We start from the raw sequence: 20851 nt of genomic DNA, 5'->3' as shown, positions 1-20851 counted from the left end.
AGAAGTTCTCCTGAAAAACATTTCAGAAATTCCTCCTTCTTGTCATTAATTATCCCAATTGATATTTGAGTAATTAAAGCCCCCAATATCACCATTCTATTGTTCTTGCCCATCTCTGTGATTTCCCTGCAGATTTGCTCCTCCATCTCTCTCTCACTAATTGGAGGCTTATAGAATACCCCTAGTTAGCATGATCATACCTTTCTTACTTCTCAACTCTCACCAAATGGATTTAGTCTTTGCCCCCTCAAGGACATCCTCTCTTTTCAACACTACAATGTCTTCCCTATTCAGAACTGCCACCCTGCCTCCCATCTTTCCTTCTCTATCTTTTCTGAACGTGTTGTATCTTTGAACTTTAAGCGCCCAGACCTCGTCATTTTTAAGCCAAGTTTCTGTTATTGCCACCACATCACATTCCCATACGGTTATCTGTGCTGGTAGCACATCAATTTCATTCACCAAACTTTATGCATTTACATGCATACATTCTAAACCTGTCTTTGTATTCCACGTAGTTCTTCTTAGTCTGCTCTTATGGTACACTAGTACTATCCAACACTCTCATTCCTTTATACAACATATTTCTCTTTTCTATTTCCACATGCTGGTGCCCAACCTCTGCCAATTCAGTATAAGCTCTCTCCAACCACACTAGTGAACCTCCCCAAAAGGACACTGGTCCCAGTCCTGTTGAGTCCTGTCTTTTGAATAAGTGCCATCTGCCCCAGAATTGGTCTCAATGTCCTAAGAATCTGAAGCCCTCCCTCCTGCACCATTCTTGCTATATTCCTATTTTTACTCTTGCTAACGTGTAGCACTGGGAGTAATCCAGAGATTACAACCTTTGAGGTCCTACTTTTTAAATTTCCTCCCTGAAAATCTGACCATAGGATTTCAATAACTGCTCTCACTCTGTCATTGGCACTGATGTGTTCAGGCTCACTCCCTTCCACCGCAGAATAATATGCATCCGAAGCTGTGGTGCCCAGAATTGGACACAATACACCGACTGAGGCCGAAACAATTTTTTTTTTTAAAAAGGTTCACCATAACGTCCTTGCTTTTTTACTCTATGCCTCTAATTGCAAATCCCAGGATCCCCTATGTCTTATTAACCGCTTTCTCAACCTGTCCTACCACCTTCAACCATTTGTGAACATATACCCCAGGTCCCTCTATTCCTGCACCCACTTTAGAATCTTATCCTTCATTTCATATTGTGTTTCCTCGTTCTTCCTACCAAAATGTATCACTTCACACTTCTTTGCATTAACTTTCACCTACCACATGTCCGTCCATTCCACCAGCCTGTCTGTGTCTCTTGAAGTCTATTAATATCCTGCTCACGGTTCACAATACTTCCAAGTTTTATGTCATCTGCAAATTTTGAAATTGTGCCCTGTGCATCCATGTCTAGGTCATTAACATATATCAAGAAAAGCAGGGGTCCTCATACCAACGCCTGGGGAAGCCCACCTTTCTTCAGTCTGAAAAACAACCGTTCACCACTACTCTGTTTCCTTTCACTCAGCCAACTTTGTATCCATGCTGCCACTATCCCTTTTATTTCAGGAGCTTTAACTCTGATCACAAGCCTGTTATGTGACACTTTATCAAAAGCCTTTTTGAAATCTATGTACACCACATCAACCACATTACCCTCACCAACCCTCTCTGTTAATTTATCAGAAAACTCAAGCAAGTTAGTTAAATACAATTTTCCCTTAATAAATCCTTGCTGGCTTTCTTTAATTAATCCACACTTGTCCAAGTGACATGTGAATTTTGTTCAGGATTATCGTTTCTAAAAGCTTTCCCATCATCGAAGTTAAACTGGCTGGCCTGTAGTTGCTGGGTTTATCCTTACATTCTTTTATGAAGAAGGGTGTAACATTTGCAATTCTACAGTCCTCTGGCACCACCCCGATATCTAAGGAGGACTAGATGATTATGGTTCAATGCCTCCACAATTTCCACCCTTATTTCCTTTAGTATCCTCGGATGCATCTCATCCGGTCCTGGTGAGTTATCAATTTTAAGTACAACCAGCCTATATAATACCTTCTCTTTCACCATGACTTCAACAGAATCTTCTTTCTTGGTAAAGACAGATGAAAAGTAGTCATTTAGTACCTCATCCAAACCCTCTGCCTCCATGCGCAAATCCCCTTTTTGGTCCCTCATCGGCCCTACTCCTTTTACCACCCTTTTAGTACTTATATGCCTATCTCACCTGGTCCTAACAAGAGAAAATGTTTTCTCGATCTGCTTTATCAGGTCACCTCAAACTTCTTGGTTGCAAGGCTAACAGCCCTACTTTTCACCCTCTCCTCAGAACTGATCCTTGGGGAACACCTCTGCAAACCACCTCCCAATCGGAAAAGCACTTTCCCCTCAACTCCATGGGGTTCCACTTCTTAACAAGCACTTTGTCGAACACCTTCCAAAAGTCCATATATAACTAAGGCACTACCTTGATCAATCTCCGCTGTTACTTCATCAAAGAAATCAATAAAATTAGTTTGACGTGATTAGCAAATCCACACTGGCTCTCCTTGATTAATCCATTCTCCCTGATAATGATTTCCAATAACATACCCAACACCAATGTTAACCTTACTGGCCTGTAGTTTCCTGGTTTAGCCCTCTCCCCTTTCTTGAACAGTGGCATAAACATCAGTAACCTTCAAGTCCTCCGGTACCACTCCTGTATCCACTGAAGATTCAAAGATTGTGACCAATGCCTTCACTATTCCTACCTTTGCTTCTTTCAGCAACCTACCAAGCATTCTATCTGGACCAGATGACCTACCTATTTTCAGTAATGTTAATTCTAGTAGGTCTTCTGTATCCATTATTATCCTGCCCATCCCTCCATCCCTATCCTCTTTTAGAGTAACCTTCACATCACCTGCTTCCTTTGCCATGTCCTCTGTCTCTATGTGATGATTTTCCTTTGGTTCCTTATACAGTGTAAGCAGTTTGCTCTGGAAATGTTTATAAAAGGTGTGGGGGTTCAACTTAACGTTGCCTGTTAATTTTTTCTTAGAAATTCTCATTGCTTCTTGTGTTAACTTTTTCAATTCCCTCCTGTACTTCCCATGATCGTCCTATTAAATGAATCTTTCTCCTGACATTTGTCATTAGCCTCCTTTTCCTGTTCTATTTTAACTTTTGTAACCTTTGTTATCCAGAACACATTAAGCTTTGTACGCTCTACCTTTTCCCTTCCAAGGAATATGCCTAGTTTGTACTTGAACTATTTCTTCCCTGATGTCCTCCATTGCTCTATTACTGATCTACCCTGCAATCACCTTTTCAAATCTATCTGCACTAGGTCCCTTCTTAAATCACTGAAATTAGCTCTTCCCAAGTTGAGCATTTTTACCTCCAATATTTTCTGGCCTCTTTTCATAAATACTCTAAACCGAATTCTGTTGTGCTCACTGTTAGCTAGATGACCCCTCTACTGTAACACACTCCACTTGCCCTACTTCATTTCCCAGAACCAGATCTAACACTGCTTCCTTTCCTGTTGGACTGGATACATACTGGATACATCCTGTGCCCATATCAGAAATTCTCCTTCCTTACCTTTAGATGCCCATCTTGCCCAGTCTATACTAGGATAACTAAAGTCTCCTAATATTACTACACTATTTGTGTTACAGGCCTTTGAAATTTGCTCATCTATCCTCTTCTCACCATTTGGTGCTCTATTAAAAAATAAACACCCAGCAATTTAACAGCTCCTCTTACATTTCCCGAACTCAAGTCAAAACGATTCAGTCATAGAACTATCTAGTTATCCATTCTATTTAGAACTGTATCTTCCTTAAACAATGCTTCCACATAGCCTCCACTTTTCCCTTCTCTATCATTCCAGAATACTCAGTAACCAGGAATATTAAGAATTCATTCTTGGTCTTGTTTGAGCCATGTCTGTTAATGCAACCACATCATAATCTCATGTGGCAACACATGCCTGTGGTGGACCAACCTTATTAGTTACACTACAGACATTGTATATACATACAATCTATTGCCTCCCTTTTTGCAGTAAACTTCTATGGTTCTATGTAGACTCTCAGAAAATTGATACATCAATCAGTTCAAAATGATGACCTGAAAGATTCTTAATTCAGGACACCTATTTATTGTTCTACTTCAAATGAATCTTGCTAACTCACTAAATACTCAAATAAATGGTGCAAGTACATAATAATCAGTCAGTATCAGTAAAGAGAAAAGATTCACCTTTCAGGCATAACCCTTCATCAGACCTCCGAAATATTCTGCTATGCTTATGATGTACCTTGGCATATTTTTGATATACAGAGAATAAACAATTAAAAATGATTACTCTAAAATTTTGAATGCAATTTAATACAAACAAGTTAAATATGACAAGGATGTGTAAGTAAAAGTTCTAAAATATTTCCTAATTCAGACCAGTATTTTTTTTTTTTAAATGGTTGCACCATTAAATGCTATTGGTAGACAGCAGTTTGCTGATACTGTTCAGGTCAATTTCTTTTTTCCTCAATCTGCCTCAAACACTCACTGATTTGAGAGACTAAATATTGGTAAGATCACAGATCTACACGGTATTGTATAGTGTAACACAGTACTTACAGCACAGAAACAGGCCATTCTGCCTGACAGGTCAATGTCAGTGTTTACACTTCATACGAGCCTCCTCCCACCTCTTCATTTATCCCCCCATATCTATCTATTCCATTCTCCTTCATGTGATCATCTAACTTATCCTTAAATGCACCTATGCTATTCACCTCAACTACTCCTATGGTAGTGAATTCCAGATTCTCACAACTCTCTGGGAAGAACTTTCTCCTGAATTCCCTGTTGGATTTAATGGCTATATTATATTTATGGCCTCGGAATCCAACTTGAGACTTGGAGCTAAAATTCCATAGTCAAATCTGGAAAAAAATATTTTGAACATGTGAAAACTGTTCACATTCACCATTTTACTTGTTTTATCTAGCCTTTCGGCTGAAAGAACAATTTACCTGGTAATAAGGAAAGAAAAGTGAGCAAATAGCACAGTACGGTTCAATTTTCGAGGCTTCTTCATTATACTCCTTTTCTGCTTGAAAATTGTGCAGTTTATTCTGCCACAGTTGAATAAGAGGTTTGGCCCAAGGCTGAGTTTCATTTACCTCTTCTTCATTGGATGTGCAATCAGCCAATTCTACAAAACAAAATTATTCTACATTTACTCTTTGCTTTCCACAAGAATCAATTCAGTTGCAACATTTACATTTTTCTCTTTCTAACAGTAGTATCTTATGGCATAATGCACCTGCAGGACAGAGAAGAACTCGTCTGGAGAAAATTTACAGTACTATCATATTTTATTCCTATATAGTACTGCTGCAACTTCTCATTCATGCAAGGAATAAGTTTTTCTGCACTGGTATACTCATCTTTAAATAACCTTAATTGTACAGTGGCCATTTTGGTTTATAAAGTGAGGCTTGGGCTTCAGAAATACAGCTACTGAACAACTCAGACTACACTAACTGCAGGGATGAATAGTAAAAACAGAAGTATGGTAAGGGTGTAATTATGCTGCCACATTTTTAGATATGGAAAGTAATTCTGGGTTCTGGTCAACACAAATAGCAGCATAATACAGGAAACTACCAAGATGTAAGCTCACACCAACTGCAGTGCAACTGCAGCCCAAGTTTCTGAGTACCACTCATCTTTTTCTGTACAGAAAAAGTTATCTCTAACAAACTCAATTCAGCTAAGATACATGTCTTGTGGAATTATTTACCATTGTTTTATACACTGATGTTTCACTTTAACTGATTCACTCGGTACACGCTGTTTAAATGCTGAACAGAATCTATTTCATTTAAGGCAGTATTATCACACCAGATTTATGATCAACTTAAATAGTTGGCTGAGCTACCATGTCATTTCTCACAGGCAAAAATATTACATCACTTTGAAATATTAAAAAGAACCTTATACCCCTAATTATTTGTATTTTATTTGCTTTCTCAATCAGATTTATTGTCTAATATTGGCTTTGCATTCAGCCCAACTATCCATTTTTTATAATTCCTCCTACAGCTTCATGTTTACTTGTGCACAATTAGATTTTTGTTCATTCTCAACAATCTGTGCATATGTCTCTTAAAAGCATACATTGTTTAAACATGTTTTCTACAAAATTAATCAAGATGCAAGAATGTGTGAGGCAGGAGGAACAGAAAGTAGCGAGTGAAGTCCAGAGCTGGATCTATGACCATAAATAGAGCAGGGAGTGACACAGAGGCAGCCAGAGCTCAGAATGGAGAGTAGTGTGTGTCCGGAGGGGAATCAATGGGAGAAAAACTCATCAGCAGGAAAAGCAGCCATGGTGGAGTTTATCTGTGAATGAAGAGTGGATTGAGCTCATTGGGAAGGAGTAATGAAGCACAACATATTAAGATGGTTAGAAACCAGAAACCTAAAACCAGCCATCTGGGAATACATGACTTAATTATGTAAATATCTGCACCATCTTTGACATATTTGTTGAGCTTTATTGCAAATGTAACTTTTTAAAATGAGGTGAGGAACAAGCCATCCAGAGATTTGAAATTGCAGTATTGGAGATATCTTCCCACCACTTAGAAAAATAGAGGTTTCTTGCAGCATTCAAAATTGGCAAATTGAAAATAGGCATCTTTCAGATCAATGAACACAAGTCGAACAATAGCCATTGCATCGTTAGGTTCAATGTACCATAGGAGAGAGCAATTTAAAACTAATCCCACTGCCCGATCCATCCCCATAGCTCCACATCTTCCTCTAACTCAAAATTTATCCAACTTTGCCTTAAGTTTCAAAGCAGCAGAACTACTGGTGATGGTTTCTTGAGGCATTAGTCCAACTGCAAATAAAACTCCTAATCTGCTAGTTCTTTCATCAAAATTTAAAGAACTATTTCCACTTTCAACGTGATGGGTGTCTTCAAACCAAAAAGCAAATCAGACATGAAAAATAATGGAGGACATCTCAAATATATCCAAACGAGCACGACAGGACAATCTGCCACTTTTTGCATGACATCGAAAATGCTCCATTATAATACATGGCCAATAAATAAATTATGGAAACCCTAACTGCTTTTCATTCGTATTCAGTCTTGATTTAGATTACTTCTATCATTCTCCTCTTTGCTGACGATGCTGCATTAACATCTCACACTGAAGAGTGTCTGCAGAGACTCATCGACAGGTTTGCAGCTGCCTGCAATGAATTTGGCCTAACCATCAGCCTCAAGAAAACCAACATCATGGGACAGGACATCAGAAATGCCCCATCTATCAATATTGGCGACCACGCTCTGGAAGTGGTTCAAGAGTTCACCTACCTAGGCTCAACTATCACCAGTAACCTGTCTCTCGATGCAGAATTAAACAAGCGCATGGGAAAGGCTTCCTCTGCTATGTCCAGACTGGCCAAGAGAGTGTGGGAAAATGGCGTACTGACACAGAACACAAAAGTCCAAGTGTATCAAGCCTGTGTCCTCAGTACCTTGCTCTACGGCAGCGAGGCCAGGACAACGTACGTCAGCCAAGAGCGACGTCTCAATTCATTCCATCTTCGCTGCCTCTGGAAAATCCTTGGCATCAGGTGGCAGGACCGTATCTCCAACACAGAAGTCCTCGAGGCCAACATCCCCACCATATACACCCTACTAAGCCAGCGGCGCCTGAGATGGCTTGGCCATGTGAGCCGCATGGAAGATGGCAGGATCCCCAAGGACACATTGTACAGCGAGCTCGTCACTGGTACCAGATCCACCGGCCGTCCATGGCTCCGCTTTAAAGACGTCTGCAAACGTGACATGAAGTCCTGTGACATTGATCACAAGTTGTGGGAGTCAGTTGCCAGCGATCGCCAGAGCTGGCGGGCAACCATAAAGGCGGGGCTAAAGCATGGCGAGTCGAAGAGACTTAGCAGTTGGCAGGAAAAAAGACAGAAGCGGAAGGAGAGAGCCAACTGTGTAACAGCCCCGACAACCAATTTTATCTGCAGCACCTGTGGAAGAGTCTGTCACTCTAGAATTGGCCTTTATAGCCACTCCAGGCGCTGCTGCACAAACCATTGACCACCTCCAGGCGCTTACCTATTGTCTCTCGAGACAAGGAAGCCAAAGAAGAAGATCATTTGAATCAAGTTTAAAATTATCAGCAGATTTCTCTAGACCAAAAGTATTACCTCGATAAAGGGTTAAAAATTATTGATTGTACTTGTTCCCTCTGATAGTCTGCTGAACCCAAATGTTTATCCCCTAAATTATGGACATTCCCAAATAACTGTGTGCTGCCCGGGCAGTGCGTTCCCAAAATATCCTGTTAAGAGTACTAATAGTAGTTAAATGCAACAGTTGCCATTATTGTTGTCATAATTTAACACATTTAAAATGAAAGTTTTAAAAACCTGACTTTCACTCACCTGTCTTTTCATCTCCTATCCATTCTCTCCTCATCTCCATTCTCAGTAGGTTTATCTGTTTTCTAGTGCCTCCATAGCTTTATGTTAACCATGCTGGAGTTGGGCCATGTTTTGGCCTCTGAATGGCCGAGAAGATTTTCAGGTAATTGAGGCTTAGTATGCCATTGTATCATCAAAGTAACTAGGTTAAAACTACGCTGAAATAAAAACAGAAAGTGCTGGAAATACTCAGCAGGTCTGGCAGCATCTGTGGAGATGGAAGCAGAGTTAACGTTTCAGATCTGTGACCTTTCATTAGTATTTCCAACACTTTGTTTCTATTTCAGATTTCCAGCATCTGCTTTTATTAAAACTATGCTGGCTGGCCTCAGCAGAGTATGACATTGTGTATCTTAGCTGCTCAATAGTTACTGCATTGGCAGATGTAGAGGGGGAGTGACATTAAAATATCAAGTCTGTGGAATCATAATGACTAATTATATTCTATGTAATTAATTTACCCTTTTTTTTAATGGGCCAAGAATAGCCAGAAGGGTTTTTTGAGCGTAAAAGTCAATAACCTGCTGAGTGTATAGTATCGTGATTCCTGTCAGGACGTTAACATGATGTGTGAAGATACAGGGACAGTAAATCAATAATTATATATGCACTAAAATAGAGATTAGACACCTGTGATGTAATTTATATCAAACCAGATTTGCCAGAAATATACACAGGTGTAAATTGATCAAAATCACAACAGATATTCCAAGATTCTGAATTTTACAACTTGTAATAGGTTTGACAGACAGTGCTGATGACTGCTAGTCTAGTCTGCTGAGGACGGATTCACTTTTTATTACTTTTTTAAAAAACTATTTTCTTTGCAACTCATTCAGATCTGCATGGTTGCAATCTGACATACCTAGAGCTCAAGAGAAAAAAAAACCTGATGGTGATAAATCCCATTGACTTATTTATCTAACTTCGTAGGCAAACACAAGTTATCCTAAATTCATAGTTTCTGAACATGGTAAATGTTGCGCACACAAATGCAAATCATGCCTCTTTATCACTGTCCTGCTACATGGCAGAAAATAGCTTTCCATCTTATATATTAATACAGAAGAATACCTGGGGCTAAATTTTACGTCGCCCCAGCAGGTCGGATGCTGGGGTGGGGGCGGTATAAAGTTGAGCAGGAGGCTCTGGGAAGTCTTCCCGCCCTGCTCCTGCCAACTTTACAGTGGTTAGGCGGGTGGGGGGGGGGGGGGTGCAACAACCCGCCTGCCCAAGGCCAATCAAGGCCCTTACGTGGCCACTTAACTGCCACTTAAGGGCCCTCACCCTCCTCCACGGGTATTTTACCTGTGGCAAGCGGGCATGCTGGGGATGTGGAAGACCACCGAGCGACAGCTGCTGGCCTTTCCACATGCCGGGGGGGGGGGGCATGGCAGTTGGGCACAGCGTGCCCGATTGAGGGCCGCCCTGCCTCCCAAATCACCCGCGGTACCCAAGAAGCCCCCCCCCACCCCCCCCAAACGACTTCCCTTGCCTCGCTGGCACGACCAATCCCATCGGTCGAGGCAACCCAACATACCTTCAGTCCTGGCTCCATAGCATCTTCCTCGGGGCTACCACTCCCGATGGCACTGCTGGGACTAAGAGCTGCCCGCCCACTGATTGGCCGGCAGCTCACTGAGGCGGGACCTCCTTCCCTCAAACGGGTGCAAGTCCCGCCTCGGGACAATTAAAGCCCGGGGGCCAGTAAAATGCCGGTCAGATTCCTGAGCTAGGCAGAAGTGGGTTCGCCACCGACTTTTACGTCGGTGGTGAAGTCCCATCCACATACGGTAAAATCCAGCCCCTAATATCTCAAAGAGTGCCATTATTATTGCTAATCCCTCAATTACTATTGTACTATTTTATATGGAATTTAAGCACTATTAAATTTGTCAGACACAACTGGCCTTTCAGATATTTGTGTTGCCTGTACTTAATTAACCCATGATCCTCCAGGAAAATGTGACTCTTATCCTGCATCATGGCCTCTAGTTGTTCACCCAATACCGATATTGGGTTAACTTGTCAGAAGTCACCTAGCATATCCCCCATCTCTTCTTTGGAATTGACGTGTTTCCCTCCAGTCCTCTGCTGCAACTTGTATATCCGAGGATGTTTGAAATTCAGTGTAATGCAAATCAAGATTTGTACTATTTCATTTCCTGTTTCTTAACTTTACCTATATGAATTCAATGTCAAAACAATCCCCAAGACATCTTTATGTTCCAGCCTTGTGATAGAGTCTTTTACTAACACTGCCGTACTACCCCAGGAGGTTATTTCTTTTAAAATCAGGAGAATTCCGTGTAGATTATAGGTACTCCCTCAGCCCCATGCTGATGATAAAAGAGTCAGGAAGAAAGTTCTGTTGTAATTTTTCGAATGGCTCATCTGAGACCACATGGAATTGTGTAGCCTTTCAGAAGCATAAATGCTTCTACGTGCTAGCAACTAATAACAACTTTTAGAAGTGAATGAGGTGAGGTTTTTAAAAAAACATATCCAAGTAATCGCTGAAGGTCAATTCCATTTTATTCTATTCATGCTTTCAAAAAGCGAAATAACTTCCCTTTTTTTGAACACCCTGGTGTATAATAAACAATTGAAATGAATTTTTATTGTTTCAGTTTAATTAGGTTCAAAATTGGATTGCAGAACAATTTTATGGAGGAGGTTATAATATTCTAAAAAAGCCATATTGCCAAATATCTGGGTGCAAATAATTATACCTCAGTGTATTTCTCGCTTGCAATGCTATGAAATTTTATTATAAATACTTAATGAAATGAAAATCCAGAACAAATACATACCAACATCTTTGAGAGTAATGTCGTTTGTTTCTGAATTTACCTACCTAATGTTATTTAAGCCATCTCCTGCAAGTCTGATCACATCAATTCATTTTTCGAGCCAAAATTATCTGATTCATCTCAAGTCCATGTAGCCACATTCCTCAAGATCAGTTTTAATGTGCCTCAGTCAAGAACCGCAGAAATCTTTCCCCAGTTTTTGCCACAAGATCAGTCTCATTCTCCCCACCTCTACAACACTGCACAACTCTCGGCAGTAATGCCCATGAAGATCAAGTAAAACAAAGTAGAAAATTCCACGTGGATTCCAACTGAAGTTTCATCCTTCATGTTTTGAATCCATCCAGGATTACAGGTATCTGAGAAATACAACGTTCCTCAGACTGCTGTTCTCGCCGCATCCTGAGATCCACACTCAGTGCCAAGCACTGCCACATGTACACACTGGACCTCTCTCTTCAGAAGCATCGCCTCACCTTATCTCGAAGCTGTTCTACTCCGCAGTTTCATTCCATCCTTCGTCTTATCCAACGCATTAACAAAAAACTTTTTTTCTTCCTTTCAGGTGTTCAGGAACGCAAGCTCCAGCAGCTGATAGGGACTCATGCCCCTGCGGATCCTCCTTCCCCTTCACTTCCCTTTGATCCATCCATTCTGATATGACCCCTTGCTGTGTATCCACTGTACCCTTTGACCTTCCCCTCTCTGACACTGAATGATCTGTACTCAGCAAAGGTCTCAGTTTTATCCCTTTAGGTTCCCACCTCAATGAATTTTGCATTCAGCATAACGTTGAGCTCTTCTTCCATCACCTTAGCCTCCATGCTCACTTTGACCAGGAACCCCATTCACCCGCCTCCAGCATTCTCCCTCCACCGGACCCCTCCCTCTGGCCTCTTATCCGCTCTTGATCTTTTCATTGAAAACTGTCGGCAAGGCATCGGCCGTCTCAATTTCTCTGCTCCCCTCACTCACTCTATCCTGTTTCCCTCTGAACTTGCCATACTCCGTTCTCTTAGGTCTAACCCCGACATTGTGATCAACCCCGCTGACAAGGGTGGTGCTGTTGTTGTGTGACGTAGCGACCTCTACCTTGCAGAGGCTGAGCGCCAACTCCCAGACACTTCTTCCTACCTCCCCCTGGACCATGACCCCACCACCGAATATCAAGCTACTGTCCATAGGACTGTCACTGACCTCATCTCCTCTGGAGAACATCCCTCTACAGCTTCCAACCTCATAGTTACGCAATCCCGGACAGCCCGCTTCAACCTCCTTCCTAAAATCCACAAACAGGACAGTCCTGGCAGACCCATTGTGTCAGCCTGCTCCTGCCCCAGTGAACTTATTTCTTCCTATTTTGACGCTATCTTTTCTCCCCTGGTCCAGTCTCTTCGCACCTACATCCGTGACTCTTCTGACGCCCTACATCATTTTGACAATTTCCAGTTTCCTGGCCCCAACCGCCTCCTCTTCACTATGGACGTCCAATCTCTCTCCACCTCCATCCCCCATCAGGATAATTTGAGGGCTCTCCGCTTCTTCTTTGAACAGCAGCCCAACCAGTCCCCATCTACAACCACTTCCTTCCGCCTGCAACTCCACTCACTTACTTCAAGTAAAAGGTGTTGCTATGGGTACCCACGTGGGTCCGAGTTATGCCTGTCTTTTTGTGGGATATGTTGAACATTCCACATTCCAGTCCTAATCAGGCCGCCTGCTCCAACTCTTTTTCCGGTACATTGGTGACTGTATTGGTGCCGTTTCCTGCTCCTGCCCGAACTGGAAAACTTTATCAACTTTACTTCTAATTTCCATCCTTCCCTCACCTTTACATGGTCCATCTCCGACACGTCCCTTCCCTTCCTCAACCTCTCTGTCTCCATCTCCGGGGATAGGCTGTCTACTAATATCCATGATAAGCCCACTGACTCCCACAGCTACCTCAACTACACTTCTTCACACCCTGCCTCCTGTATGGAGTCCATTCCATTCTCACAGTTTCTCAGTTTCTGATGCATCTGCTGTGATGATGCAACCTTCCACAACAGCGCTTCTGATATGTCTTCCTTTCTCCTCAACCGCAGATTCCCCCCACTGTGGTTGACAGGGCCCTCAACCGTGTCTAGCCCATGTCGCGCACCTGTGCCCTCACCCCTCCCCTCCCTCCCAGAACCGTGACAGGGTTCCCCTTGTCCTCACTTTCCACCCCACCAGCCTCCAGATCCAAAGGATCATCCTCCGCCATTTCCACCATGTCCAGCATGATGCCACTACCAAACGCATCTTCCCCTCCCCGTCAGCTTTCCAAAGGGATTGTTCCATCCGCGAAACCCTGGTCCACTCCTCCATTACCCCCGACACCTTGTCCCCGTCCCATGGCACCTTCCCATGCAATTGCAGGAGGTGTAATACATGCCCATTTACCTCCTCTCTTCTCACTATCCCAGGCCCCAAACACTCCTTTCAGGTGAAGCAGCGATTTACTTGTACTTCCTTCAATGTAGTATACTGTATTCGCTGCTCACAATATGGTCCCCTCTACATTGGGGAGACCAAACGCAGACTGGGTGACCACTCTGTGGAACACCTTCGCTCAGTCTGAAAACATGACCCTGACCTTCCTGTTGCTTGCCATTTCAATAATCCCCCCTGCTCTCATGTCCATATCTCTGTCCTGGGCTTGCTGCAGTATTCTAGTGAACATCAACGCTCGAGGAACAGAACCTCATTTACCGATTAGGCATGCTACAGTCTACCAGACTGAACGTTGAGTTCAATAATTTCAGATCATGACTGGCCCCCCTTTTTTTATTTTTAGTTTTATTTTATCTTAAGTTTGTTTCATCAGTCAATTTTTTTTACCATGTGCCTGCCCACTTTTTTTTTTAATGTTTGTGGTTTTGGCTTGGACTTTCATTATTCTGTCATTTCACACCTTTTCTGCACTAATGCTTTGACTTAGGGCGGCACAGTGGCGCAGTGGTTAGCATCGCAGCCTCACAGCTCCAGTGACCCAGGTTCGATTCTGGGTACTGCCTGTGTGGAGTTTGCAAGTTCTCCCTGTGTCTGCGTGGGTTTCCTCCGGGTGCTCCGGTTTCCTCCCACAGCCAAAGACTTGCAGGTTGATAGGTTAATTGGCCATTATAAATTGTCACGAGTATAGGTAGGTGGTAGGGGAATATAGGGACAGGTGGGGATGTGGTAGGAATATGGAATTAGTGTAGGATTAGTATAAATGGGTGGTTGATGGTCAGCACAGACTCGGTGGGCCGAAGGGCCTGTTTCAGTGCTGTATCTCGAAACTAAACTAAACTTTCACTACACCATTAACACAGCCTTCGCCTTTGCTCCATGACCTCCTTGTCAGTTATTCTCTGTGACCCTCTGTCCTATCAACGCCTTCCTTTTTGTTCTCTTTTGCCCCACCCCCACTTTATTTGCTTAAAACCTATTACATTTCTAACTTTTGCCAGTTCTGATGAAAGGTCACTGACCTGAAATGTTAACTCTGCTTCTCTCTCTCCACAGATGCTGCCTGACCTGCTAAGTATTTCCAGCACTTTTTGTTTTTATTTCAGATTTCCAGCATCTGCAATATTCTGCTTTTAGAAAATTAATATACAGACTCCGCCCCCCACTTAAAACATCCAAGCTTAAAACAGACAGCCGCGTATATCATTCAAAAAGCAATAACCATTATCCATTTGCATTATCAATTTCAAAGTTGCCGGTTATAGTGTCTTAAGTGCTTCATTTATTTCGGGCAGAAACAGCTGTACTGAGAGTCTTTGACAATTTAATGAATTATTAATTCAGATATCAAATTAACCTGGGTGGATTCTGTGAATTACAGAATTGAAAGTTAACCGATCTGCTTATTTATTCAATAGTTATTTTGTTGAGGAATCTTTACCACAGAACACTAAGTCACTGGAGGCATTCTTTTTAAACATAGGACGTTTACACTGCTACCTTGTTTTACCAGCTATCACATATCGTCAGCAAATACTGGGGACTGTACAGGAACAAATCTATCAACGCGATTCAAAATATAATTGAATAACAAAATGGAGGAATGAAAGGAACAGAAAATGAATCAAAAGCATATGCTGATCATGATAATTCATTCCAAGGTGGCCCTGTGTACCTCCTGACTGACTTAAATCATGTTGCCCATTTATTCACCAGCTACCAGAGAGAATGGTATTCGGCAAGGATAAATAATCTCAAAGTGGGAGTACAGCTTAAATGGCATCTATAAAAAATAAAGTTTTGCACTTTATACAACAAATAATTAAAATCTTCTATGTAAATATAGCACTCCTCATTAACATTTCTAGTTAGTTTCTTATTTAGAAGTGCAATATTACAAAATGTAAAGTGTAAAATGTGCTATCAAATTTTAATTTACTGTAGCTTTCTAAAATGTTGAAATTTGAAAATTATTTCATACAATCATACAGCACAGAAAGAGGCCATTTACCCATTGTGGCTGTGCCAGCCCTTTGCAAGTCCCCTGCTTGTTCCCCATAGTCCTACAAATTTGTCCTTTAAGTATATATCTAATTCCCTTTTGAAAGTTACCACTGAATCTGTTTCCACTACTCTTTCAGGCAATGCTTTCCAGACCATCATAGCTCACTGCATAAAGAAAATGTTCATCTCCTCACTGGTTCTTTTGTCAATCACCTTAAATCTATGTCCTCTGGTTCCCAACCCTCTCAATAGTGGAAACAATTTCTCCCTATCTATTCTATCAAAATAACTCATAATTATGGACAACTCTCCCCTAAACCTTCTCTACTCTAAAGAAAACAATAACAGATTCTTCAGCCTCTCCACGTAACCAAAGTCCCTCAGGCCTGGTACCAAACTAGTAAATGTCCTCTGCACTCTCTCTAAGGTCTTGACATTATTTCTGAAGTGCAGTGCACAGAACTGGCCACAATACTCCAGCTGAGGCCTAACTAGTGATTTCTAAAAATTGAGCATGCCTTCCTTGCTTTTGTACTCTATACCTCCACTTATAAAGCCAAGGATTCCATATTTTTTTTAAACCGCTGTATTGATTTGTCCTGCCATCTTTAAAGATTTATATATATGAACTTTCAATGAAAGTCACTGAATAATTTAATAAAGGAAAGAACAATGAACAAATGTAAGCATTTATATAGTACTGTCCTAAAGTGCTTCACAACCAGTAATCAAATGCTTTCTGACCAGTGACTCAATCTTTCCTCTGCAGACTTGGCAGCCAATTTGTGCACAGCAAGATCCCATAATCCTATCAGTGATAAGTGAGCAGTTAATCCGTTTTAGTGGCGGTGGTTGAGGTATAATGTTGGGCGGGCCACCGGGGGAATTACTGTGTTTATTTCCCAGAATCGTGCCTTGGTATCTTTTACTTCTACTTGAAAAGGCAGATGGAGCCTCAATTAAACATCTCTCCAAAAGACAAGACACTCAACAGCGCAGCACTCCCTTAGTACTGCACTGAATTATAATGCTCAAGTGTCTGGAGTGGGGCTTGAACCCACAAACCTTCATCGCAGAGATGAGAGTGCACTTAACTATGGTAAACTGTTTGCAATAGACAAAAATGTATTAACTTTACTGTTAAAATGGTGAATAATTAGTAAGTAGTCAGTATTTATATAAATTGGTTTTAGATTTTATATTTCTATTGTGGTAATTGAAATAATTTATTAGCTGTAGTTGCACGCTATGGGTCTGCCTTTGATAGCCTCTTAGTTGTGGTAGTCATTCCTGTAAGATGTTCAAGCATCTTGCATTCAGGAGTGTTCCATAATGCCAGATATCTCATGATACAACCACAAAACCCAGGATCTGAATCAGAAATTGGGTCTTTTGCATTTGCCTCATGTGTGCTTCTCCATTCTTTCAGTAAGTAACGGAGAAATATTTTACTGAGACAAGCCAGATTTGAATTGGTATGCTACCTTATTTTCAGAAAATTGAGTGCTAATCAAGACAAGTCCCACTTCTCTCCTCGAGCAGGGAAAAAAATGCTAAACCATGTCTCTTAATGGGTTGACTTACTTGTTATTGTCATTACTTTTCTTCCTGAAAAACTGCAAAAACTCACCTCCTGTATTTTAGGTTCCAGAACCAAGCCCAGATATGCACCTCTGTCTCTCTCCTTACTGTCTAACTGCCCATCTGTTTCTTTTCTCCTGTACTGTTGAAGTGGAAGGAAGGGCAGGACCCATGACTCCTTTTCTTATTCAAGCAAACATACTGCCCCTTCTCTCAAGAGCACGTTCTCACAGGAGACACCTCATGCAGAGCTGACATGATTAGAAACATCCCCAGGAATCACTGGAATCTCTAAATTAACTTTCTGTATCTAAACGTTGTCGTGAAGTTGGGACAGAAATTTTGTAGTCATATGATGTGTACAAAGTTGAAAGAAAAGTTAAGGCCATGGCAATTGGTAGCAAATGGATATGCTCAAGTGAGTGAATAAAAGTAGGTACTCTTAATTGAAGATTGCAACCTTGGGGCAGCAGCACTATTGCACTTGCTGCACCTACAGTCAAATTCCTTGGACAATTAATATTACATAGCCAGCTAAAATAGGTAAAGAAAAGCAAACAAGCAATCTTTGGTAAATAGAGACAACGCCTGAAAAAATGACACACTCTAATACACAATAGCAAGTGCAAAAGCTGAATTCAAATGTCTCACTGGTACTTGAAACCCAATTCAAAAAGCCATCACTTAGTATTAGCTGAGAAATATTGAGAAGTGAGATAAAAACTTTGAAATCCTAATCAATGAAAACAAAGGAGTCCAATTCATTATTCTACTCATACTGTTAAGATTGGATGTTTCACCATTCTTGAAATGGAGATATTACCTTGGGCAAAGGAACAGCTTCTATAAGAGATTTTTCTATTGTCACAAAACTAGTGCCCATTCTATTTGACCTTGTTATTTTAAAAAAAACTACTTCAGACTATGGTTGCTATGAGCACTGTACAGCAGCATGAACAAAAAAAGTGATTATTTCTTTTCTAAAGATTCTATGATGGAACCTTGTACTTAGTGATTCTGTACAGTCAAGCATTGATTTTTTTCACTACTTGCGATTTTAGTTAGTAAATTCTACATGACCTCCTCAGGGATTAAATTGGCAAGCTGCAAAGGAACTTTACGGATTGTTCTTCCGCAAGCAAAATGGATAGTATTATTAATACCGTAACTTGAATCCAATTGCATCTCAGCCAATTAGAAATCTCGCAGTAGATGCCATGCCATGAAATAACATGAATAATGTAACCTAATATATTTTATTTGAATAAATGGTTAAATGATTACACTTTGCATATTAAATTGTTAAACAATTCACGCAACTATTTTTCCACTAAAATATGATTTTGATAAAGTGTAAAAGCAGGCATACAAGCCACACCTTAGTATATTTTTCTGAACCCCACAACCATACAGCAGACCCTCATACATGGAAAAGTCTGGCTTTCATCTTGATATCAATGAGAAATAGCTACTAAAACATAATATTACCCTGATCACAATATTCTTTGTTACTGGGGTGAAGTGAATACTACTAAAACACTGGGTGTGGGTGGTGGGGGGCTGGGGGGAGATGATTTTTGTGGAAATTAGCTGGACAAAAATGAGAACAAGGTCCTGCCAACTTACTGTTGGAAGTCTGCCAATTCTGATTTTTAGATAGACCTCAATTTAGGTGGTCAGCATTCCAGCCAAAAACAGGCAAAAGACCACATTAATGTAGGTATATAGAGGATAAATGACGCAGTTAAGTCTCCAACACCATCTTCAACTATCTGCATTGCTACCACAAACTACACAACCTGTCCACAAACTACGTGGGCAGTGCAGGTGAGCAGTTGGTCAAATGCTGCAATATTTAAAGAGATCCTTACCTGCTGTCCAGAAAAGCTGACAGAGGTCTGACAGTCATTTTTGCTACAGTTTCTTATGTGTTTTATGCCTTAAAACCTTCCATTATTTCATCTCCTTAATGCATGGGGTGCTACAAAAGTTTCTTCTGTGTTGAAAACTGCTGCTTTATTTCACTCTCAATGTACCCACTCCTCAAGTGTTGCTGCAGCGAGCTAATGACAATCCACTGTGCAGCCAGATTTTCTGCCCTGCTAAACGGAGACCTGCCTATATGTAACATAATTAATACTGGCTGCTCGCCACTTGCACGCAAATTAGACCCGACCACGAAAATCTGTCGGCAGAGGGAACAGCCATCATCAAACATCACCCACAAGAACTTCAGGAAGGATTGCAATTCTTTTTTTTTTGCGTATCGTAAAGTGATAAAGTAAACGAGCAAAATTACTGAAAACAGCAGAAAATATAGTATTTATATAATGGTTCCTGCTGAAATTAACTGATGTAATTTACACTGAAGTGATTTAAAGGGTTAATATTGCAACATGTCTTCGACAAAAATTATTTTACAATTTAATATACAGTTGCTCACAAACAGATGTTTAGAAACTTCAAATTTTTTTTTTAAAAGCATATATTTAACTTTCAACCCGAAACCAAACTTGCCTATGCTGCCTTGTAGTTTATTGTTCAGTTTACTGGAGACAAGTCACGTTTGCTGGAGGTGCCACTACCTGCAGCTGCTCAAGAAGCTGGAATCTTTGGATCATGATCCAATGTATCAATAGGAATGAAGATGGAAAGCATGTGTTTTACTTTTTGGAAATGATATGGTAGAAAGCTCAGTGAAATGGCCTAGCAAACTGGACAAATTTAAAAGATTTTGTGCTGAAATTCTACAACTAAATAGTCATAAACATGCTAGCAATTCAGCTATCCAATAGAGTATTACAAACATAATGAAATATTTTAGATGTTAGTGATAGAATAGGTTGTGCCTTCAGCTCAGTAAGGTTTTAGTATTGTCAATTCAAATTACCTTGTTGAAATTAAGAATTACAGAAAAAGTTAAATGAATGCCCTAATTTCAATTCTACCAGCCTAAAAAAGAATACCAAGAAATCACTGCGCATTTCAAACAGCAAATTATCTATACCTAAAAATTAGTAATGTTTCCTGCTTTCTATAACACAAATACATTTAGCATTAATCTTTTGCTCTTTGAATTATGTTGTAATAATTCATGTGGATACCTTTTAAACAAAAATACTTGTCACCATTTATTACTACTTAGAAATTGACTTGCTTGCCAACAGCCTTTTGCAGGCTCCTAAAATTTTGTCTCACACCGAGACCCATCTATTCTTTTTAATAATTTCAATTTTGTTAATTGTTCCAACATTCACTCAAACCTAAGCAGTCCTTCCTCCCTCCAGATCAACTGGAGAGGCTAATGGGACCTCATTCTTTGTGCAACGAGAGAGAGAGAGAGAGAGAGAGAGGGGAGGGGGGGGGGGGGGCAGGCGGAGGCAGAGGCGGCGAGAGGCGGAGGGCAGGAGCCGGATGGAGGGAGGGAGGCGGAGGCAGAGCGAGGGAGGCGG

General features: G+C 41.0%; 1 protein-coding gene across 2 annotated transcripts in view; it reads right to left on the bottom strand.

Annotated features, from left to right (window-relative positions):
* LOC137369466 (lysine-specific demethylase 4C-like) overlaps positions 1–20851 on the bottom strand; it is a 537539-nt gene that overhangs the window by 232315 nt on the left and 284373 nt on the right. For both annotated transcript variants that reach the window (XM_068030713.1, XM_068030714.1), the window contains exon 13: positions 5037–5218. In XM_068030713.1, the coding sequence (XP_067886814.1) occupies positions 5037–5218 (182 nt within the window). The remainder of the gene's footprint in view (positions 1–5036; positions 5219–20851) is intronic.

Source organism: Heterodontus francisci, chromosome 4 (genome assembly GCF_036365525.1).
Source record: "Heterodontus francisci isolate sHetFra1 chromosome 4, sHetFra1.hap1, whole genome shotgun sequence".
In the NCBI taxonomy this organism is placed as follows: Eukaryota; Metazoa; Chordata; class Chondrichthyes; order Heterodontiformes; family Heterodontidae; genus Heterodontus; species Heterodontus francisci.
This window is presented reverse-complemented; position numbering and strand designations above follow the sequence as displayed.